Source organism: Lepisosteus oculatus, chromosome 26, assembly GCF_040954835.1.
Source record: "Lepisosteus oculatus isolate fLepOcu1 chromosome 26, fLepOcu1.hap2, whole genome shotgun sequence".
NCBI lineage: Eukaryota > Metazoa > Chordata > Actinopteri > Semionotiformes > Lepisosteidae > Lepisosteus > Lepisosteus oculatus.
In genome coordinates, this window is record NC_090721.1 from 9,449,870 (window position 1) to 9,473,358 (window position 23,489).

Below are 23,489 nucleotides of genomic sequence, written 5' to 3' on the forward strand. Positions count from 1 at the left end.
ACCACTGTACCGTTACCTAATAATTAACTGTTAATTGGGGAAAATCCAAAAACATGATGCAGCCTGACACCTTGTCTCCACACAGATCAAATGATTAAATCTTCACTCCTTTTTTTTTTTTCATAATCACACTTCCTGGCTGTCTGCTGTGACAGTGAAAATTATGTGAAAATGATAAAAACTCTTGTGCATGAGTAACATCACTTTCATTTCTTGATTACAGATATGTGGTCAGAAGCTCTCCGCTTGACAAGCTGCTGTCATTTCCTGAATGGGGCAGATGAGTGCAGTCGGGCAAATTGTGTTGCTACATAAAATGCTTGTTTGCTTCCGAGCTATTCAGCGGTGTCCAGTACTTCAGACTTTCCCTTGCCTGTGCCCTGCTGAGTGGGGAGTTTTCCCCAAGGGCGTGCGTCTGGAGTGGCTGGGCAGCACAAGTGGGTGACCTTCAGGTGTCAGCGGAGGAGGGACAGCGAACAGCGTGAGAAACCGTTGATGTTTATGCACGCACAGCTGTGTTCTGCTGAGCTGTACTAGATAAGGCGGCGTCCAGGCAGCAAGGTTAATAACAGGATCTGGATAAGTAGTGGAAATGGACACAAGAGTGCTGTTTGTCTTGGCATTTAGGTACCGATACTGGCTTGGAGAAAGCTATTTTGCTCTATAAGAAGGTCTCTCTTGCCTGTTACTGCTTGTTGAATTTTGGATTTAATTTTACATCATGATATCCTCACAAGAGCCTTACAATTGCTACTGGAGGAAGGCAGAGTTGTTTTGTCTTGTAGGAGCAGCAGATAAGAGTTTCCAACTTAAAAGGCAGAATCCTCCCCCCCAGAACGAACTTCTTTCCCGTCTTCCCGGAGATTGCTTGCTAGGAATCGGGAAGCCGTGCCCGGTCCTCCCGGGTCCTGCCTGCTGTCTCAGACTGGCGCAGATGTGGCGCTGACGCTCTGCGCCCACGCAGCTGCTTTGCCCGCCTTGTGGAAGGTGTCGTTATTCCTGCCGTTTCTCAAGTCTCCCACACAGTCTCTTCTCACCCTCTCTCTCTCCGACAGCCTGTGCCGAATCTGAGGAGCTCCTTCAAAGTGCTGGCAAGGAGAGGGGGGGAGAGAGAGAGAGGGGCCAGGAATCTGTACCTCTCGGCGTGGGTTTGCTGTCGGTCTTTGTGCATGCCGATGAGATGGCGCTCATGCTCGTCTGAGGAATCTCTCGGCTACCTTGTTCACATGTCAGTAGCTGTAAGAAAAAACCCCATGAAGTTCTGGTTTTGTGGCACACGGGTCTGTTCTGCACACAGGCTCCTGGCCTGTGAAGCACTGAACCAGCTCATTCCTTTGTAGTGTTTTGCGTCTGACTCAGTTATGTCATTTAATTAATTATGAAGCTCAGGATGGCTTTCTGTACCAGAATCCTGCAGCAAGCTCGGGTGTCAGGTCTGGTTTTCACTTTCCCTGCTCTGGAGCATTTTAGAGGAGACTGAGAAAGCACCCCCCAGATTTACTTCCGGGTCTCTAGGGGGTGTTTTTAGTCTGTTTTTGGCTTAAAAAGCGAAGTGGAGCAAGCCGGTCTCGAAGGACAAGGCCCGGAAGTCCTAGGAACGAGCGTAGCAAGGAATTCTGGGAAGGGGTAGCGCCCTGACGTTGCCTACCAAGACAGGAGAGTGGATGATGTGAGTTGCTTTCCATTTCAGATTTTCACCCCAGACAGGCCCCCTTAAAACTGACTTAACGGGTTGCTCGGTTGGAGCTTTTCAAGATAATTTTTGCATCTTAATCGGGTGCCAACAGTGAAGTGGCAGAAGGATGCAGTTCCCCTCTTCCAGGACTATTGTAATCGCGAATTGTCACACAGATTGCTAGTGCAGACAGCAGTGCAAACTCGTGTCTCCGCTGGCTGCGCTGGAACCCTGCTGCTGTGCGACGCACCGAAGGACTCGGGGTTCTGCACCGGAGGCGCCCTCTGTTGCCCTGCCTGGGTGCGTGACCCCATCTGCACTCTTCACAAGTGCCGCCGCTGTTCGTTAATAAAATCCTTGCAGTTACTTTCTTGCCCAGGCTCTGCGGCTCACTGGCCACGCGGGGGCGGGGGGTGGGCCGAAGTGAATTTTACTTACGCAAAGCCTGGGCTGATATCAAGGCGCTTAGCAAGTCTAATTGATGGTCTGGTGGTTGTTTTCACTATAGACCATGCGTCCCTGCCTACGTTAAAGGTCCCTTTATCTCTTCCCCGATACCTGCTTTTTATGTTCATTCTAGTCAGTTCTGTATGAGGCGTTTGTCTGTGCAGAGCGATATAGGGCTGTGGTTATATCAATTCAGTGCTTGTAAGAGATGCAGCATGTAAACGGGATTGTCAGACTCTTGGGATTTTGTTTAAGAAGCTAGACTTGTGGATTTGACAAGCCCCGTTCATCTGAGAGAGCGAGCACACAGGCTCGTAAATCACCAAAGAACACAATCGGGTTTCTTTGGCGGTCGGGGGCTAAGTGGATCTCTCCCTCGCCCGTGGTCGGAACAGAGCGGCTGTCTCTCTGGCTCCCAGCGCTCTTGTGGCAAAAGCCTCTCCTGGCCTTCATTGCCAGGCAGCAATTATCACCAAGGTTAGAGCTGTTTGTTCCATTGTCAACAGCCTGGGTCTCCATAGCAACCAGGTCTCTGCCATTCTGGAGCTCTGAGTCTCGAGTATCAGGAAGTTCGGAGGTTTGCTGGGCGGGGGGGGGGGGTCTTTATCTCTCACTTACGGTGACGCACTGCCTGCCTTTCATTATCTGTGCCCGTTACGTCAACCTCCTGCTTTTTTTCGCCCCCGGTTTTATTTTCTAAAAATGAATACCTCGTTTGTTAACGAGTCTGTTTTTTTCTGTATTTTTTTCCCCCTGCCTGAGTTGGTTCAGCGGGGGCTGTCTGTGCAGCGCGTGTTTTGCCCGGAGCAGTCCCTAAGGCGGGCCAGCTCCCTTCCGGAGGACCTGCGGGAGCTGTTCTGCTTTTGGCATGGCGAAACGGCACAGTTCTGCTCTCGGAGGCACTTCAACTGGTCAGGCTTCATCTGCACGCAGCACAACCCCGCCATCTTGTCATTTCAGCTGGGACAAGACAGAGACCCCCTTTCGTCAGCGCCCTGCATTAGTTCCCAAATAACCTTTGCGGGTCATTGGTCCCACTTTTGCATAGTCAGCAGTGCTTGCATGTCCGATACGGAGTGGCGTCGGTGATCAGAAAGGCAGTGGTCTGCGCAAGTGCTTTTCTAGACAAGCAGAGACCTGCTATAACGAGCCCTCCCCCGTCGTTATTCCAAGCCTGTTGCTGTGCAGCAGCTCATACAGGACGTTAACGGTACATCCCTTGTTGTACTTGTACGACAAAAATGGGGGCCATTTTTAGGCTCTGCAAAAATCCGTTGTCGTCTGCGTTTTGCCCCCTGTGTACTTTGTCCCAGGGCTCAGCAGGAAGGGGATTGCGGGACGGTGGGCGGAGCAGAAGGCTGAGGTTTTCCGCAGAGAATCCTATTTGGCTCCGGCCTGGCAGTTCTGCAGGACCACTTTGTTTTGTTCTGTCTTCCTCAGTGGAGCTTGATGCTCATAGATCTGTTCATGTGTTTATTGGAGTGTAAGCTCATCATATCACCGCTCGGGAAGTCCAGTACCAGTGGCAGGGAGCCTGGCTGATGAGATCAGTCTTTCCCCTCATAAGCCAGGCTTGAACATCTCTCTTCTGTGGAGACGCACCAGTCTGGCTGTCCTGTGGCACAGAGCCGTTTTTGTTCCCTCTATACGTCCTTTTAGGGGGCAGGTTTGAAATACAACTCCCATTGCAGGGCAGCATGGCTCGAGTTCCACCAGCCCTGAGTCACACTGTTCTTTTTAAAATGGATGAACCCGTATAAATCTCGCCCCCCTGTGCTACAGAAGGAAGCCGGGCCGATATCGACTCCGCACGACGGTCGGGTGCTGTGAAAAGGGTCCGGCAGCTGGTGGATCCCGAAGTGGCTCACACTGCTCTGGAATGGGAGCCTCGTTGCCCTCCCTGTGCAACTTCGCACACACTCCCAGGACAGTCGGGGAGAAACAAAACGCACCAAAGAAATGATGAGGACATGCAGCAGGTTGTGTGTAACATGGTATTGAGACTGGGGAGATGATCCAGTCATGACATGCTCCTTTTTCCTTGGTTTCCATCAGTTCGGCTCACTGTGCTGCGAGTGAGGTCAGTGGCCGTGTGGCACTCGCGTCGTCCGCTACTACCAGTGCTGTGGCGCCTTCCATTGGAATCCGCTTTGCTATTCCGTCTGAAATGGAAAAGTCGCTGGATGACGTCAGTGTGAATGTCCAGGGAGAAAGGCCTTTCTCAGTCCCTTATTCCCCCGCTGTGCCTGATCTGTGCTATTTATGGTCGATATGTAGCACTGGGACTCTAAAATGGGTTAGCCGTCGTGGTCGAGATTCTTACTAACTGATCTAATTAGCATCTGGCCCTGATAGTAGACTCAGATGTTCACATAAACTGACAGGTTTGATGTGCAAAGAGTGTCGCTCCAGAGAAACGTTCCTTCCACCTTCACGGAAAGCAGCTGGCTCTCGGAAGGGGCAGAGGGTTTCTGGAAACTTTGTTGATGTGTTTAGTTGTAGTTGTATAATTTAATTTAGGCTTTCTTATAGGCAGAACGTGAACCAAATCAGTTTTGTACTGGAGCTTTGACAGCTCACCTGGATTTCTGTGCTGCTAGTCTTTCTCAGTATCCGAAAATACCCATCTGTCCCGTTTAGTGGTTGGTAGCTTATTGAAGCCAATAGTGTTGATTCCAGTGGCTTGAAGACATTCTTCTCTTGAAAAGTGGGGCACATTGGTTATTTTCAGTCTTCTTCATTTATGATTTGCACCTGGCTTGACATTCAGTTCTTTAAATCCCCTCATCACCTGAGCCCATTCAGCTCTCTCTCTGATGAGGCGATTTAGTCCTTCTGCGACGATCCGAGCCCCTGTCATGAATCACAGTCAGTCATAAAAGATCAATTCATCAAAATGACAGCAAACAATATTGAATCAATATCCAGGTGGTGTATTTTTCTAAAACCGTACATGCATAGATAGTGAGATGTTTCCTTTGAAGCTCAGTATGTAAGAATAAAAACAGATAAGTAAGAAAAAATTAAAAATGACCAGAGGAAAACAAAAAAATAGAGGATACAAGACGTATTGTGTCCTCGAGCAGCACATTACTCATCCCACCTCAGGACGACAGGGCCATTTCCAATTACACTCGTCAGATCATTAGGGAGCCAGGCCGAGGAAGGCAGCCACGTTTTCAGAAATGACTCCTCTTCCCCCCTCGCCACTGCACTCAATCATCAGAGGTCTGTCTGGTTTATAACTGGAGCAACACAACGCAGACTGCCGCACCCACTCGGGCCCGCGCCCTCCTGGCGAGACCAGAAGCAGCTGTGTATCACGCGGGGCAAGCCAGCACGAGCCCCGCATGGGGCTGATGAATGAAAGATCGGTGGTCTGCTCTGTGGACGCCCCACTCAAAGCCCGCCAACCACTTCCGTTCCCCATCGGAGAGCAGGGTGCGGTAGTTTGTGCATCTGCGTCACTGTGGAAGGCTTGGCTCCGCTGGGGAGACGTGTCCACGGTCTCACCCGAGAGGCATTTCAGCCCAATTCTGTCTGCTCCTCGCAGCCTTCCCAGCTCCATCTCCATCGCCAGCAGCCATTTCACCCTGCAGCTCACAGCTGGTAACCTGCTGGAGCTCAGCAGGTGTGAGCCTGGTCAGTACCTGGATGGGAGACCTCCTGGGGAAAAACTAAGGTTGCTGCTGGAAGAGGTGTTAGTGGGGCCAGCAGGGGGCGCTCACCCTGCAGTCCATGTGGGTCCTAATGCCCCAGTATAGTGACGGGGACCCTATACTGTAAAAACAGGCGCCGTCCTTCGGATGAGATAAAACCGAAGTCCTGACTCTCTGTGGTCATTAAAAATCCCAGGGTGTTTCTGAAAAGAGTAGGGGTGTAACCCCGGCGTTCCGGCCAAATTTCCTATTGGCCCTTACCAATCATGGCCTCCTAATAATCCACATCTCTGAACTGGCTTCATCACTCTGCTCTCCTCCCCACTGAGAGCTGGTGTGTGGGGAGAGGACTGGTGCATCATCCAGGTGGGGCTGCACACTGGTGGTGGTGGAGGGGATCCCCATTACCTATAAAGCGCTTTGAGTGGAGTGTCCAGAAAGGCGCTATATGAGTGTGAGCAATTATTATTATAATTATTATCATCTCCCCCAGGCACACAGGCACTGGCGGGGCTCTGCCTGCTCTGTGAATACATCTGGCGTTTCTTTAACACACCCAAGGAAGCAGCAGTGCAGTGCAGTGCAGTAAGCCTCCGGGCTTTCAACACTGAAACATAACATTTCCACACACGGCTGGCTGCTGTTAAGTGCTGTGTCAGAATAATAACTTCATCTGCACTTTCGCAGCAGCTGTCTGCCGATCGGGCTTCTCCCCACTTCCCTGCGGAGCAGTAATAAAGACAGGTGTTTCGTTTTGCTCGCTAGCTTGACTGTTTTTGTTCTTTTTCTTCTTGAAGCATCGTCGCAGAATAACGGTTTCCGAGCTGAGCTTCCGATTTGCTGCGTCCTGGTAGATCCTGGATGAGTCAGGACCGAGCTTGCCAGGCTCTTGTGCAGGACCCCCTGGGGGTGGGGGGTGGGCATCATCTTTGTCCTAGGACAAACACAGAGGTAATCTGTGGGGGGGGAGCACAGGGCTGGATCTGGACTGGCTCATGTTGCAGAGAGCAGCCCGCAGTGCTGGCCAGGCTGAGTCATGGCCATTAGCCAGGCTGGGCGGCTTTGTGAAAAATCAATGGGTCACAGTTTCCATTCAGCAGAAACGTTTACGGAATGCGGGGGCTTAAATTTAGAGCTCTTCTCGATTCCAAATGTTCAGCGAATGCCACCCCTCTCCTCCCTTCTCGTTTTCTCCCCTTCTCTTTCTGCACCAAACCAAAGCTGTTTTGAAAAACTGTAAGCTGTAAGACTGTAATCTGAATGCTCAAGCTGTCCCAGGAGACCGCTAGCCGGGCACAGGAGAGCTCCCTGAAAGCCGCAGTTCTCTGGCTAACAGGCTATCAGGTGTGCCCATGGCCTTCTCTGTGTGCACTTTCTGCATTTCCTGAACACTGAACCATTGTATCTGATTATTGTCTTGGTAGCCAAGCTGCGCACTGCTGTGGCAGCCCCTCGCAGGGCCTTACACTGGGCCGGTTCAAGGTTTCACAGTGATTTCGTTGCTGTAGCAAGGTGCTTTAGTAACCTTGTGTGATCAAGCACTCTTGTCTTCTGCAGGGCCTTGTGACATGTTCCCCCACATTGCCTGTGTTTCCAGTTATGTTGTGCCTAAACAGCCCGTGACCTTTTTTTTGTTGCCAAGATTAATTTCATGGCTGTTCCACAGCAGGTTAATGAAACCTGCCCTGTCCTTCTTAGCCCAGTTTGCTCTCGGGAGACAGATCCCCTTCACAGTTCCCTTTCTGCGCGTCTCCCGCTGTTTCCTGGCCCACCGATCAGGCTCGCTCTGTGTTGTGCCTGCCACCTGACGTGAGTCTGTTAAAGCTTTCACCACAGCAGGTGGTCTTGAAATGTTCCAGTGCACCTGGTTCTCCGCCGCGCTAATACAGGTGCTGGCGTTTGAATCGCATTCCGCCACGCGCGTCCGTGTTTCCTTCCTGTGACGTCACCGCGTCGTGGTGCGGGTTTTTTGGATGACGTCACCATCCAAAGGGGTGACGTTGAGCTTGCTGTTGAGGAGGTCTCATGTTAAGCCTTCCTCCTCGCTGTGGGGCCGACCCAGTACGTCCCGCCTTGTCGGTAACGCCTTTGTCAGGGATCTTTAAGCACAAAAAAAAAACACGTTCCGTGCACCGTCCTGCATCCTCACCCAGGAGAGCCGGATTACATTGAGGTTTTAGGAAAACACGGATTTGAGGCTCTAATGTGGTGTGCAAGGCGGTCTTCTTTCTGGCACCCTATCTGCCTACGATGTTTTACTTATTATTTTATGTCTGGTGTTCGTGGGAAGGAATTTTCAAAGACTTTCACGTGCTGAGAAGTGCAAGGGAAAAAGTGCGTTTTTTCCCCAGTTTTTCTTAGTCAAACCGACAGGAGAACAAAAGGACATTGAAGCGTGTTGGCCGGTGCACACACCACCTCACTTAACCTTACATCGCTCCCTCAAATCCACGCCTGTGCCTTTGGAAGCCACTAGCTGGTGGCACCTGGGCTGGGAGACCTGGATACAACAGCGTTGTCCAGGATTCGTGTTTCTGCTTATTTATATACGCAGGCAAATCCATCCATCCATATTATAGGCGTGGGCCCCGGTTATTGCATATTAAATCAAAGGTATCCGAAACATCAAAGAATGGCTTTAATATCTGAAGTACTTATATAAGATATTCATGAACGTAACTCATAGAGGGAATCTATTCACTGGTACGCGAATGAATCCCCCTGGACAGGTATAAGGAGCGGTCGTGTCTTATGTAAGGAGTTCACTTGTGAAGCGGCGCTAAGGCGGCCCCTACTCGTTCCCAGCTTGCGCAGTTTTTTTATCCCCACTGCCTTGAGCTGCGTGGAGACCGGCTGCGCTGGAATCCTTCTCGCTCACACGCCCACTCGTGTTACAGGCCGCCCGCACGTAGCTGCTATTTTTGGGCGACTTCTCGCTCCTCTGCGCCTCCGGCACCGGGTCTCTCTCCCCCTCTCTCCCCATCTTTTGAGCTAGGGTCTCCTGCGCGGTACCCCGCAGGTCTTAATACAACCCCAGCGCTCAGTAAAGATTTGTTAAACCCTCAAAGACCTCTCATTCATTCCCCTTCTCCATTAGTTCAGTGCTTATAATCTGCCGTAATTGGGTTCCCTGATGTAATACGTGCACAAAAATGGAAAGCGACACAAAACCCTTTAACAGCGAAACCGGAATTATGCCGAAGTGAATTTAATGGATTATTGGAAGCTATGCTCCTATTGGAGACAATATTTTAAATACAAAAGAGATTATGACACGGCGGAAAGGTTAATTAGGAAATCGTTTAGCCTGGCTGGAGATCTGTCTCTCTTTACCCTGGGCGATCTGTTCTCGGTACTTTAAATGTAATAATAATAATTCCTTACATTTATATAGTGCTTTTTCTGGACACTCCACTCAAAGCGCTTTCCAGGTAATGGGGATCCCCTCCACCACCACCACCAGTGTGCAGCCCCACCTGGATGATGCGACGGCAGCCAGTAGTAATCGGATGTGTTGGTTTACCATTTTTAAACCATAAATATTGGGGGTAATAGTGTGGTGAATATACGATCAGCGCGGTATTGCCGACTCTTGTTTGTGTTGGCAGATTTAGTCATGGAAAGGGGAATTATATTCACGTTATGTGTACTACGGCCACGCAGTTCAGCACAGTGCCCCCGGACGCGCTGAGTTAGGCAGGTCTGTGCGCGATCGATGCTGGGTCAGGTGCGGATGATCCGCGGTCGACTCGATGACATCGCCGAGCCCCCCCCCTCCGTCACGACCGGATCGCAGCTCTCCCGGGCGGGGAGTCCGGACTGCGTTGCTAGGAGGGGAGGCGCTTCGGCACCGCCGTCACGCGGTCCGCGCTCCGAGCGCTCAGTCCGCACGCACGGTCGCCGGCTCTGCGCTGCTCGGCTCGGCTCCTCCGCCTCTCTCCGGCTCCTGCGCTGCCCGCTGCCTTTTCCTTTAAAAACAAACACTCAGCTGTCGGGGCTTTACTTTGCGAAGCTTCTGTACGACGTCGGCTGCCTGGTTAGTTTTTAAGCTCTTTTTTTTCCCCCCAGCTCTCGGCTGTTAATAACCCTCGCACATACTTTTCCCCCGGCGGGTTGAGTCGTTTTATACTGTTCGAGAGCGGCGCCGGTGTCCAGTCGAGCCCCGAAGTGTGTGAATTGTGTTGTGTCACCGGCGGCTCGTTAGCGACGGGGCTTGGAGCAGCAGACCGCTACCCTGGGAGGTAAGTGAGCGAGCCGCGGCGCGTCCGCCGAGCCCCCCGCCGTCGCGGATGGTGGCGAGCCGCCGCCGCCGCCTGAGACCTTGCCCCGCGATTTCCACCGCGACCCTGTGCGATGCCGGAAGTTGCCGTGGCAGAAGTTGTGCGTTTTGCGGTTGCGGGGAGTTCCTGCGGTGTGACGAGAAGCGGAATTAAAAATCCCGTGGCCCCGGCTCGCACCTGTTAGTGCGCTGCGTGGTGCGCGGCCGGGCGGACGCTTGGGAAAGCGCTTTGAGATAGCGGTGTTCGACAGAAATGACTCTTTATATACATGAACCTAACCATTTGGTAATTGAGCATCTAGGAATTAACCGGAGTTATTTCGAGCGTCAGTAAGCTCTAGATGGAGCTAATTTATTGTTCGCTGTAATGCAATTATAAGCCTCCTATCTCTGATGGCATAACAGGTGGCAGAGCAATTACTGCTGTTTGACTGCTTGTTGTACGTTATTATACGCTTGTGTACAGTACGTTATATATAAATATTGCCTCGGGCACTTGCGTATATAACCTGCTGCGTTCTTTGTGCTTCAGTCTGTTAACTTGGAATAAGATCTTAGGTTTATTCATTTTCGTGCTGTGAATTCGCCTCGGCTGAATATTCCTGCTCTTGGGGGACCCGGCGCCGGGTGATGTGGTGCGCTTCTGTTAAGCTGGGGTTGCCCGTGGCCGGGTCATAAAGTAAGTTCAGAAACGGGTCTGAAGAACAAGTAAGGCGCAGATGAATACCATCTGCGACGCTGGGGCGCTACAGCGTGCAAAAACACATTCGTACGTCTGCAGGTTTGTTCCCGAAGCGCAATGCTCAGACACACACACACAGAGAGAGACACAGTTCAGCTTTCTTTCGTGACTGGCATGTGAAACGTCCGTGTCCTCGGCCCCGTTCCTCCTCGCACGGAGACGTCAGAGCTGCACGGTGAGTAAATTGTGGGTTGGGGTGCTGTTGGGGAAGTGTGGGCGCCAGATGACGGCCCGATGCCTTGCGCCTGCCGCGATCCGGCCCTGTTGCGCTCTGCAATCTCTTTCAAATTGCCGCCTAGCTGGTGGGGAAAAAAAAGGCCGATAAGACCTTGATTTCAAAGGCTTCCTCGAATCAGAAGTAGTCCACAGGAGACGCTCGGCTTCTTGAGGCTACTGGAAGATTCCGAGTGCATGAGGCGGCAGCAACAGCTTGAGGGGCTAATCGCCAAAATTGCAATTTAAAAAGCAGCATTTTGTCACTTTTATCGGCTTTTGCCTGCAGTGTTGATTTTAAAAAATAAGTGTTTGCATCCCGCAATTATTGCTTAAGTCTGTCAGTGCCAGGTATATCGTTTCTGTTGTCGTGAAGTCCCCTGATGTTGGATGTAAAGAGAATCAGGCAGCTGGTAGCTGCTTGTTATTGGTGAAGAGACTGTGTTAGGTCCGTCAGCCTGATTTCTCGTGCATGAATTGTGCAAAGTGATTCCCCTCTCCACATCACACTGAAGGTGGGCTGAACGTGAGCTGTGTGTAGTGAAGGGGGTCTCTGGGGGCCTGGTATATTTCTCTGACACACATTTGCGTCTCAATTGCTCTGTGTCCTCTGAGGCCGTGTCCCCCAGTTGCAGGACTGGCTGGGGAGGAGGTTTCAGGGTTTAGGGGACCCCTCTGCAGGCAGAGACCCGCACTGTTCAGCTGCACCCCTTTGTCTCGAGAGACTAGCGTCCAGCCTAGTCTTTTAGCCAGCAGCCAAATCACTCTGCATCTCACAACTGGCAGCCCCACTGGAGCTCAGCAGGTGTGAGCCTGGTCAGTACCTGGATGGGAGACTCCTGGGAGAAACTAAGGTTGCTGCTGGAAGAGGTGTTAGTGGGGCCAGCAGGGGGCGCTCACCCTGTGGTGTGTGTGGGTCCTAATGCCCCAGTATAGTGACAGGGGACACTATACTGTAAAAAAGGCGCAGTCCTTCAGATGAGACGTAAAACCGAGGTCCTGACTCTCTGTGGTCATTAAAAATCCCAGGGTGAAAAAGAGTAGGGGTGTTACCCCGGCGTCCTGGCTAAATTTCCCATTGGCCCTTACCAATCATGGCCTCCTAATAATCCCCCTCTCTGAACTGGCTTCATCACTCTGCTCTCCTCCCCACTGAGAGCTGGTGTGTGGGTAGTGTACTGGTGTATCATCCAGGTGGGGCTGCACACTGGTGGTGGTGGAGGGGATCCCCATTACCTGTAAAGCGCTTTGAGTGGAGTGTCCAGAAAAGCGCTATATAAGTGTAAGGAATTATTATTATTATTATTATTATTATTTTATTATTATTATTAGTCTACACAGACTTGCTCCACATCCCTGGGGCCACAAGTCTGTGCATCCGGCAAAATACAGGCAAGAAGCAGGGACATTTCCATTGGTTTTCAGGAAGTGCAAACATATTTTGGCGTGGAGTTTCAGATGAATTATTTACCGAATAGATCAACAGGGCTCAGCCTTCTGCGTAGTTCCAGAACTATATGACCTGGGGCTCCATCACTGGGGATTCTATCAACACGCCAGCGCTGGCTGGCTCGGACAGGCTTTGTAGTCCGAGCCTGTTCACTTGGTTTCAAGCAGCGCCTGGGTGAGGGATCAAGCATTGCGCCGCTCCCTCTAACAAAAGAGCGCCTTTGTCCGCCCGCCGGCTGGACCTCGGATCCTCGTGTGGAGGCGAATTCAATTCTGCTGTCTGCAGCCTGCAGTTTAGTTTTTCAGTAACGTAATGTCGTTTGTGCCAGCGGGAGGACAGCGGGTGCCGAGACTTACCCGTCGTGGTGATCGCGCTCTCAGGAGAGGTTTCAGAAAGGAGAAATAATGGATTTGATTTTTCGATCGTTCGTATCGGCCAGCAGTGTGAGGAGGGCAGCCTGCAGAGTCGGCCAACAAGCAGGATAACACTGGCTGCGGACTGGGAAGGGGATACCACCTCAGAGCAGGTTGTTGAGTTTGTGAAGGATCCATTCTGATGTTATGTTCTTAGAGCAGATGTGTGCACAAACTGTAACTGCCAGCTCTTTAGCTTCAGAAAGTGCAAATTCAGACTCGCAGCCCCTGATCAGCCCTGGAGAGACCCCTCCCACCTCTTTGTCTTGGCTTGAAAATGCCCGAGGAGGAGTTTGTCTATAGATCTTCTGCAGCACATTGTGTAGCTGCGTGCGTTCCGGAACCCGTCCTCTGTGATTAATCTGCGTCTGATTCTCGGCTGCGTCTCTTAGTGGGTTTTGCCCCCGGTGATGCGTTGATTGAAAACCGATGAGCCCCTCCAGCAGGCGAGGCGGGGGGGGGGGGGTGGACCGGGGGGGCCAGGTCATTGCTGGCTGGCTTAGTCTGCTCTTGCATGTGTTCCTCGTCCCATCTCTGGGCCTGTCCTCTCCTTTGTTTATTCTGTAAGGAGCAGAAGAAATTTGTTCCATGAAGCTAGTTTTCTGGAAAACCTGGGGGCTGATTGCCACGAAATAGTCTCCAGAAAGTATGCCTTGTGCAACCAGGCTGCAACTGGGGAAAAAACAAGCCAATTTTTTTCAGACGCAAAAAAAGCAAATAGGCTGCTTGGGCTGTTGCTTCTGTCTGACCAGGATTAAGATATCCAAACACACCTTAGCTGACCTGAGACGGTAATGTCTGTCTGCACTACACAACGATGATCAAAAGCCTTGTCAGTCAGTCAGGGATGTTTTCATCCTGTGGGCATCTGAGAGTGTTATTGTACAGGCATCAGCCAGACAAGAAGTGTATTCCAGTACCAGCAGTGACGTGAGAGCTAATAGGGTCAAAATGTGTTCTTAAAGGGTTTTTCAAAAATAAGAGCAGCTGCTGGTGATACACCAACATTGAGAACTGTTCTCGGAGCAGTTAGTGAAGAAGAACTGTTTGCTGAATGGCCTCCTCCTGTTTTCAGGAGCCTCGTGTTCTTGTGTGCTCGGGTTTCCTTTCCTTTGCTGTGCCAGCAGGAGCAGAGCATGTTCTGTACCAAAGTGAGCTGATCTCTTTTGTGGTACTTCCTGTGAGGTTGGGGATGCATTTCCTCTATTGTCACTAAGACAGGATGGGCTCCCACAGAAGTAAATAAATTCCTTACACTTATACAGCGCTTTTCTGGACACTCCACTCAAAGAGCTTTACAGGTAATGGGGATCCCCTCCACCACCACCAGCGTGCAGCCCCACTACTCTTTTTCCTACTCTTTCCTCCTGGATCCTGAAAGAAAGGGCTGTCTCTCCTGGAACATGTTTAGATTCAAGCAACATACTGGCAATTGGCTCTGGAATGCTGCATGCACAAAGCTCCCAGGTTTTGTGTTTAGTACCAGATTGGGGAGTTTTCTGTATTAGTTTGCATGTTCTTCACTTCTATTTTGCTTGTCTCCAGGTCCAGCCTGTTTTTGTAAACTATATTCCAGTCACATAGAGGCTAGGTTAGCAAATTGGAGAATCTGTCTGTTTTAATAGATCCACCCTTACGATATCCCATGCTGCTGGGTGTGTGTGCCTTATGACAGTCTGGTGTCCCGTCCAGAGTCTAAGATAATATCTCACACTCTGGGGTGCCTCCACCCTCAGCAGTTATAAGAAGCTTTCTGCTTGGCATTGCTTTCTACAGCTGTGGCCACGTCGGTCCTGTTGGGGATTTTCGAGTTGACTCCAGTTCTCTGTTGCTGTGCATTCTGAACTTGGTGGGGGGGGGGGCAGTTTTTGGGCTCATGTGATCAATCATCTCTGCACCCATGTGCAGTGGGAACCAGAGCTCAGGGCATGTTGAGATTGAGACGTTCCAGCTGTCACTGGAGGCTACAGTTTTCTGCTGGCGCGTGGGGAAAGCTATCCCTGAAGAGTCTCACCCGTGGGGAGGAAACCTCTGGGGCGCCTTGCTATGCCAGTGCTGACAGGCTCTGGGTCACACGCTGAGCGACAGGCTGGGTTGTTTATTGGGTGGCACACACGCTGGGGCCCACTGTGAGAGTAGGTGTCTCTTGTGCAGTGGGTTATTCTGTCTCCACAGACAAGTGCGACCTTTAGGCAGGACTGCTCAACCCGTGTTGCTTCCAATCTGTTCCATTCCATTCCAGGATCCTGCGACAGCCAGCTCCTAAATCGTTGAACTGTCAGTCAGTGTTGAACTGTCAGTCGGCACAACCGAGAGAGCAGTCACAGAACTGGTTGCCTCCAAGTTCTGAAATGGAGCATCTAAGGAGGGCGACATACTTTCCCGGCGTAGGAGTTTGAGGAATTTAGGAATTTGTTCCTGCTTTAGGAAGGGGTTTTTGGCCGATGGTCTTGTTGTTGTTGTTGTTACTCCCTTGGGCTCTATTGGTTTCTCCGGCAAAAGGTTTGTTTTTTAACACCAGCCCAGTAAAATCGATCGGCCTTTGTGCGAGAGGAAGAGGAGTTGTTCTCAGTCTCGGGTCATTCTGCTCGCACACGGTAGAGCTCTGTGAATCAGCTAAGTGCCGGGCTCTCCGAGTGGCAGCTGGACATCAGTGCTTCAGAGCATGTGTGTGTTTTGTCCCCTTTTTTTATTCTCTCACCTTCTCCAGTAAAACAAGGAGAAATAAAGTAAGATTGAAAGAAATGATAGGTGCTTTATCTGGCCAAGCAGCCCATCTCCCTTATTCACACCCCAGGACAAGGACACCAGGCAGGGAGCCATATAGCCTGGGAGTAGCAGTGGAGGCCTGGAGCGCTTCCACAAAGATGCAGCTTTCACACTCTCAAGCAGACTTTCAGCCCTGAGCTCATTTTAACAGCGATAAGGATTTTATTTTTATTCAAAGCTTCATAACATCTGTGGGTAGCGTTAGATTGATGTTGGCTCTAAACGTACGTCAGCAGGAAGACAAATCCTTTTATGGTCTTCAGTATATTCCAAGGTATTCTGGAGCGATCTTGAGTTCTGTGATATGCTAAAGGATTTATATAAGTATGCGTTTGTATCTGTGCACACCTCGATGGGTTTTTAGTCTGAAATGATCTTATCTCATGTGAGCTACATTTCAGTCGGTGCTGTGGGACATCTGGATCTGTATCGGCCTGCTGTATCTTCGGCAGCTGTTACATTTCTGGATTTCATTTCTTCAGCCTTTGTGAAATGAATGCGTGATGCCAGGCCTGAGCTCTGTGAGGGACACTGCTGGACACTCTTTGTCCTGGCCAGTGTCCTTCTGGGAGTCCGCAGTGCCAGGGATCTGGGGACACAGCTGCTTCTGGGGCACAGAGCCGATCTGATTCGCTTATTGAAGCCTGTTAGGGAGGCTGGGTGAGAATGCTGGGTGAGAATGCTGGGTGGGGTGGGGGGGGGCTGGTGGATTGTCACCCCCCCACCCCCCGGCACTGCTCTGCTCCATCCATGCTTGAGCTGCAGCAGGCAGATTCCCAACCAGCGCCTCTCTGCTGCCCGGGAAGAGGCCTGAAGCCGAAAATAACCCAGCAGAACCTGGACAGTTTGCTTGCTGTCATCTTGTTGGGCTTGTCAGGAGGTTTTCCAGTGTTAGACCAGTGTGATGCCAGTAGGGGTTTGAGCTTGAGCAGTGATCTGCTGGAATGGTCCTCTGAGCTACATGGCGGAGTGCCATGTGATCACATGGATAAACGGAGCTGAGGGAGACCGAGCGGTGCTTTCTAGCGTGTTTTCCCTAAAGACGCATGTTCAGATCTCGGGTGCCATTGTGATGTTTCACTTCTAGCCTGAGCTGCTTTTCAGCAGGAGTGTGTCTGGAGATAAAGAGCTTTATAAAGAGAAGATGTATAACGATGTAGGCATGGCGAGAGGGCATCAGGTTCCCATAAAAATCGCTTTCTGGTCTGATCCTATGGTCCTCACACATGGCAAAGATAACCACCCCTGTTCCACACTGGTGCTCGAGAAAAACATCATACCAGATGGATCCCGGTTTCTTTTGTCACCTCGCTCCCGATCAGCGCTGGGCTGTAAAGTGCAGATGAAAGTCAGCTTTCATGTGGAAATCTTTTTCTTTTTTAAGGAGAGCTTGTTTGTTCAGTGAAGGGGAAAAAAAAATTAGCTTCAAAATGACAGTCGCAATAACAATTATGATTATAATAATAAATGTGCAGAACAGGCAGGATAGCAACAAGTCCGTTCCCTCACAGCAGGATTTCCAGTATCAGACAAGAGGAAAGCACTCAGTCTGTAGGAGGGGATACTCGAATGTCTGCCCATCCACACTCCCTGCTTTAGCATGCCCAGTCCCGCAGAGAGGGACAGTTGTGTGAGACGGGGGGGTGTCCACTGTCCCTCTGTTCCCAGCCCCTCCAGCTGATGGATGTTCCTGGCGGACAGCCTGCAAGTGCAGATGTGTTGAGGAGGAGCTGGGCTCCCATCTGAAGAGTTTTTCTAAGAGCAGGAACTGGCCAGCGGGAAGCGTGGTGTTGATTCTGCATGGGCTAGCCTGCCTGCAGTGTCAGTCATAAAGAGCAGTTGCACTTGCGCTAGAACAATACAGGTAACAGTATAGAAACAGCTATGGACTGATATGTTCTTCTGTATTTAATTTGTTTTGCCATTGCTGTATAGCAGGTTTTGCATATGATGAAGATCTGAAGCTTCATTTGTTGGATGTCTTGTGTTTTTTATGGTAAATAATCAGGTGTGTGTTAGTTGTGCATGATATAGAATTGTGTATTAAAGGCATTTCGTTTGTCAGAGTGTTTCTGCTTCGGTGCAGTTTTATGCTATGGAAAACCACTGGATAATATCAGGCTGTGCTATGGCTTTTGGGAGGTACGCATGCTGTCTGAAAGCTCACTTCTATACCTAGTGATTCTATTTAATGTTTGTGTATACCTGTCTCTATTGATTTTGCCCTTGTGTTGTTTTATTGACACATACCTTGAGTTGATGGTTCATGGAAAAAAATGTAAATGAAAGATGATTAATATTCTTGAACTAAATCTGGACTCTGGGCTTTAAGAACCCATGTTCAGATAGGTAGCCATTTATAGTCAAATCTTTCACAGAGAAAGGTGTTGTCTTTGAGGCTCAGAGGAGGCAGTGCATTTGGGTTCACTTGATGTCCAGCTGTGTTTACAATAAACTCCCTTTTGTTTCCAACAAAAATCTGCCAAGTTTCCAGATGAGTGCAGAGAGATTTTAAAAGCACGGAGATGCTCCTTGGTTGTCGTGTAACACACCGCAGGGGCTGCACATGTCTCGAGAATCGGACAGTCCTCCAGTAGCCCAGCAGCCCCTAGTCCTCTCCCAGGCCGGTCCTGATCAGTCACCCTGCAGATTCTGGTCCTTCATCACCCCGGACAGCTCCAGCCTGTGCCGAATCCTTGTATTCTCCGAAAAAAGCAATGCTGTGGCGTTGCAGGAAAATCCTGGAGTCTAATCTCTCCCTAGGACTCGCCCAGCTCTTTTCAGTCCAGTGGTCTTCAGCCTGCCTGCGTATTTACACACAGCCATTTGAGTACAAACTCAATATTTATAAGCCTTCTAGCTGATGTGAGGCTACAGTGTAAATAGCAGCAGAGTGGGAAACACTAGCAGGCATGGTGCTAGCTACAGACTGCAGTGCAGGACTCGGAGAAAAGGAGAATTCTGTCATACTTCAGTGGAGGACTGTTTTATAAATGGTCAGAAAAAGTGTTCTTTCTGTCACCTTTTTAACAGGTGTTTATTGACTGGATGTTCCTGAAGTAGGCCTTTACCTAGTCTTTCCCTTTCTATAGCACAGCACACAAACAGGTTTCCCTTCCAGAACAGTACTGCTTGCTGTACCAGTTTCCTGGTCTCCTCTATCAGTGTGTCCTGGCTTCCTACCCAGCTTGAGCGCATGAGCAACAGCTCCACCAGGGCTGAATTTAATTACTGCTTTTATGGTGGTATTATTGGAAAAAATTAAAGTTCAGCAGTGTGTCTCTATTGGTGTTTTCAACCCCACCTCAGTGGTGTGTCTGTTGTCCCTTCCTGGAACGCTGCTCGGCTGTAGGACACCAGCACAGAGCAATTTCGAGCAGCTGTTGTCAGCGATGACCTCTGTGCCACACTGCCCTCCATTATATTAATACTGTCAGGCTTTAAATAAACACCGCTTCCTCTAGCGCAGCCAGTGGCTTTTTCTATCAATATAGACACAGCGGGTTAAAAGAAATGTGCCACAGTAACACAGTTGCTGGACAGACAGTTGGACAGAGTTGTAAGACACGGCACACAAAATTTTAAAAAAAAACTGTAGAAGGAGCGCCCTGTGGCTGTATAGTATTGGCAGCTGTGAACACAGAATCCTGGGATTGAGCGGAAGATCTTGTTTTCCCTTGAGCCTCCTCATGTTTTGTAGAAAATTATACATTCCTGTTTTGTGCAGACGAACAGCAGGAATTACTGTAGGGTGGTTTCTCCAGCGAACTCTGGACGCAGACTGAGCGTTTATGGCAGTATAAACAGCTGTTGTCTGTCTACCTGGTTTTTCAGATCCTCCGAGATGGCTCTCCAGGATTTTCGTTGCAGTTCCGAAATCCGATTTCCTAGCGATCAACCGGCCAGCTGCTAAATTGGTCCGTCTGGAAGACTGAAAGCTGACCTTTCCGTCATGTCTTGTCTCTGCAGGTGGTTCTGCGGGCGCGCCGGATTGTGACGCCAGCTGGACCATGGCTGTTGTGTTCTGAAGGGCGACTCCCACCCCCCCCGCCTCGTCCCCTCCACAGTCTCCACCAGTCTCCTCCTCTCTCTCCGTCTCCTCTCCCTCTTTCTCGATGAGTTCCCGAAGTCAGGCCTTCTTCCACCACCACCACCACCACCACCACCACCGCAGCTCGGTGGTGCCCACTGCCGTGCCCAGGCTGGTGCCCGAGTCGGGGGTGCTGGGCGGCATCGCCCAGATCACGCCCTCCCTCTTCCTGAGCCGGGGCAACGTGGCCTCCAACCGCAGCCTGCTGCTGTCCAAGGGCATCACCTGCGTGGTCAATGCCACCATCGAGCTGCCCAACTTCAACTGGCCCCACGTGGAGTACGTCAAGGTGCCCCTGGCGGACATGCCCCACTCGCCCATCTCCCTGTACTTCGACAGCGTGGCCGACAAGATCCACAGCGTGGGCCGGAAGCGCGGGGCCGTGCTGGTGCACTGCGCGGCCGGCGTGAGCCGCTCGGCCTCCCTGTGCCTGGCCTACCTCATGAAATACCACCGCGTCTCGCTGGCCGAGGCCCACGCCTGGGTGAAGGCCCGCCGGCCGGTCATCCGCCCCAATGCCGGCTTCTGGCGGCAGCTGATCGAGTACGAGCGGAAGCTCTTCGGCAGGAACTCCGTCAAAATGGTGCAGACGCCCTACGGGGTCATCCCGGACGTCTACGAAAGGGACCGCAGGAACCTGGCCCCCTACTGGGGCATCTAGAGGGAGGGTCGCCGCTGCAAGGAGAGGAAAGCCAAGGTGGGGGAGGGGTGGAGGGCAAGGGAGGGCTCGTCTTCATCTCGTCGTCTTTCCACCCCCCCCAGTCCCCCGTCCCTGCACCCCCAGACCCGGTGGAGCTGGCGTTCGTCGGCTCCCGTCTCAGATTGTGTCCTCGAGTGCCCGTCCGTTGAGGTCTAGTAGATTAATCCTGGATCGTTGCCTGGGGAGGAAGCAGAACTGCCCTTGCAGAGCGCCAAGTTGTTCCTGCTGCTGTACTGTAATGTACCGTGATTCTGTCCATCTGTCTGTCTCCTAACGCGTGCTTGGATTTGGAGCAATGGATTTCAAGACTTGTCAGTCCTGCCATCCAGCAATATCCCAGTGGGTTGGCGACAAAGATGTGCTTTGCTGAAAGCAGAGGCTGGATTATGAGGTCTTGAGTAGCACCTTCATGCTGCACATGGCTGAAGGAGTGTGTGTTCTCAGCAGGTCTTAAGACTTAAGACTTCCTGGACTTAATGCGAGTCACATTACAGTTGAAGCTGCATCTGTATTGACGTGACACAAGTCTACATTGCATTTTCAGCGTCAAAGCGAGAGAGAATAGCTGTTGTGCTTTTAAAGAACGACCTGCTCAGCGGTTAAAAGCAATCTACCATCAAATCCCTGGTAGCATTTCACAAAACTAGTAATGTACAGAAACTGGACACATGGACACATTATCCTCTTGGAAGAGCTGTAATTTTAAACTAAAACAAAAAGAACTAGACATGTAACTGGTGTAATCTTATAGATTCTGCTTTGTAAGTGTGTGTAACGTTAGTGTTTAAAAGAAACTAATCTGCTGCTATGGATGGTGGCGATTTTGTGCAGCTCGAGGCTAGGTGCTGTTGGTCAGAAGTAAAACTGTGGACGTGATCTCCTCCCCCTTCCCCACAACTACAGAGAGACTGTCATTTTGCTGTTTGCTCTTCGGAAGTCGTTCCCAGGACTGACTTTTTTTGAAGTTTTTGAAGTCCGACAAGAACAGGAGGATGCAGAAACCTACCCTTGGCCCAAAACCACCATCCACCAAGCTGCTCTAGAACTGGGGGTTCAGCAAGTTATACAAGCAAAGGTGAGCTTGTGAAACTGACCTGCTAAAAAACACCCAGTGAAATACTGAAGAATATATAGATAAGGGGTGTAAGATGTAACAGCATTGAGATTTTTTGTGGGCAGTTCCACTGATCTAAGGGATGGACTCCAAAAACGAGCGCTGTGTGTCTGTTTCTTGCTCTTGTACCTTGATGTTGAACACGATTAAGCAGAATATGATTTTCTGGAAAGTTAATGGCCTGGCCTGGTTGGAGGTATCCATTTGACAGAGTTACACCAGGATGAGTTGCACAAAAGCCGAGATGGTGGGCAAGGTGTGGCCTGGAGGGCTTTTTTAGCGATGGTTTTTAATGTTTTGGAGATGACCTGTGCTATCCTGTGTCTAGTGCAAACGTGATACATCAGATGTTTGCATTTGAAGGAGAAACCTGAACACATTGAATATTTCCCTGTAGCGGGACAGCCTTACTCTAAATAGCAAGAGAAGACTGGTGCACAAACAGGGTGGAAATGAATACTGTACCGAGAGTGTGCGTGCGTATGTCAGCTGTTGGTGTGAGGACTTCTTGAATAAAACTAAACACTGAGAACCTGAAAATTATTTATTGATTTATCTAACAACTCCTACCCCACCCCTTTATTTTAATGGGTCGTAGGAATAAAATAACATTTGATTTGCGATGTAGAAAGTGTGTTGTGCTACAGCCTTCTGGGCAGGTGACTTTGGAGTCTCTGTGGCTATATAGACGTGATGGCACAGCAGGTTAGGACGAAAGGCTGTTAAGCAGCCATCTTCTGATGCCACCCAGAGATTGCATGACCTCTGGTGCTCTGTATGTATGTGTATTCTAACAATAATGGGTTAGAGGACCGCAGGTTAGGAAGGTTGTGTTAGACAGCTGTACTGCATCGCAGTGGTCTTTGCTGCTCCTCGCCCCAGTGGCTGCACGAAGCATCTCTGGCGATTATCGAGTGTGGAGGATTTCTGCACCACCTGTGGGACAGCAAGAGGACCTCCTCGTTGTGATGGTGCACAAGAGGGGACGGGACATCTGTGTTGGCACCAGTGAGGACACGGAGGTCTCCCGGGTCCCCGCTCTGCTCTTGCAGGTACTTTTGAGTTTTCCTACTTCAAGGAGCACTTGAGGATAGGACCTGATGTGTTTCCTGCTCCTGGTCGCAGATAACCTAGTGTTGCTAAACTTCACCAGTTCCTCGGCGCACAGCAGCAATAGGGAAGCATAATAAAGTGCAAATTGCTAGTAAGAGTTCCTTTATAATGCAGTACCTGTCAACTCTGGCTGTTTTGCAGCAGTTAGAGAGAGAGCAGCCAGCACTTCCCAGTAGCAGAGCTCCAATTCTGATGGCCCTGTTATTACAACTTCTTTAAGGGTCACAGAGCGCAAGAACGATGGCGGGGGGGGCGGTGATTAACTCTCTTGGGCTGCAAGAGGTGAGGCTGAAAAAGATTTTAAATTCTAAGACATGTATAGATGTACGCTTGAGTTGCTTGATGTAGAATTTGCTCGTCTTTTTTTGCACGGTTTTCCATGTACGTAAAAGGTGGCACCCAGCCCCAGCGGCTCAGGGGACAACAGGGTCCTAAGCACACCTGTTTCTATCGGAGTGCGGTGCTGGGATCTTGTGCTGTCCTTGTCTGCCAGATTATGGCACTAGTGTCATATTGTATTGTGTCGCATAATACAGATTTCACAATGCAATTATTTAAATGGGCAAAAATTTGAATAGCACCCTGTCTAAGGCTTCAGTTATCACTCTGGTCATACAAATGCAGGTTAGAGAAGGGAGCTTTGCTGGTGTTTGAGCAGCAAAGTTAAAAGATTAATTCAATGCTTTTGAATAAGAAAGGTTTCAGTAGGGTGTGTTCATGTAATCTAGAACATACAATGCAGCAATAACATGTCTACAATTTCTTACCTCTTTAAGATCCCATTATCCATAGGCCAACACCAGGACACTTTATATGTTAATGATC

General features: G+C 50.3%; 1 protein-coding gene and 1 long non-coding RNA gene across 4 annotated transcripts; one reads left to right on the forward strand and one right to left on the reverse strand.

Annotated features, from left to right (window-relative positions):
- Nucleotides 1–8,973: 8,973 nt before the first annotated feature.
- Nucleotides 8,974–9,962, reverse strand: LOC138225147 (uncharacterized). Its single transcript, XR_011183720.1, has 2 exons — nt 9,880–9,962; nt 8,974–9,749 (listed from the first exon to the last, which is right to left on the reverse strand). It is a non-coding gene; the product is annotated as an uncharacterized lncRNA (long non-coding RNA).
- Nucleotides 9,728–22,091, forward strand: dusp14 (dual specificity phosphatase 14). Of its 3 annotated transcripts, none has more exons than XM_015367869.2 (2): nt 9,728–9,817; nt 19,617–22,091. In XM_015367869.2, the coding sequence occupies exon 2, from the start codon at nt 19,763–19,765 to the stop codon at nt 20,396–20,398; it is 636 nt and encodes a 211-aa protein (XP_015223355.2). In that variant the 5' UTR covers nt 9,728–9,817; nt 19,617–19,762; the 3' UTR covers nt 20,399–22,091. The 3 variants fall into 3 exon arrangements, with proteins under 3 accessions (XP_015223355.2, XP_015223354.2, XP_015223356.2); XM_015367868.2 differs by having other exon boundaries at nt 9,742–10,022; XM_015367870.2 differs by lacking the exon at nt 9,728–9,817 and adding an exon at nt 10,554–10,977.
- Nucleotides 22,092–23,489: the final 1,398 nt, after the last annotated feature.

Excerpts from the sequence above, each read along its gene's own strand:
- dusp14 (XM_015367869.2), top strand. The coding sequence starts at position 19,763 with ATGAGTTCCCGAAGTCAGGCCTTCTTCCACCACCACCACCACCACCAC.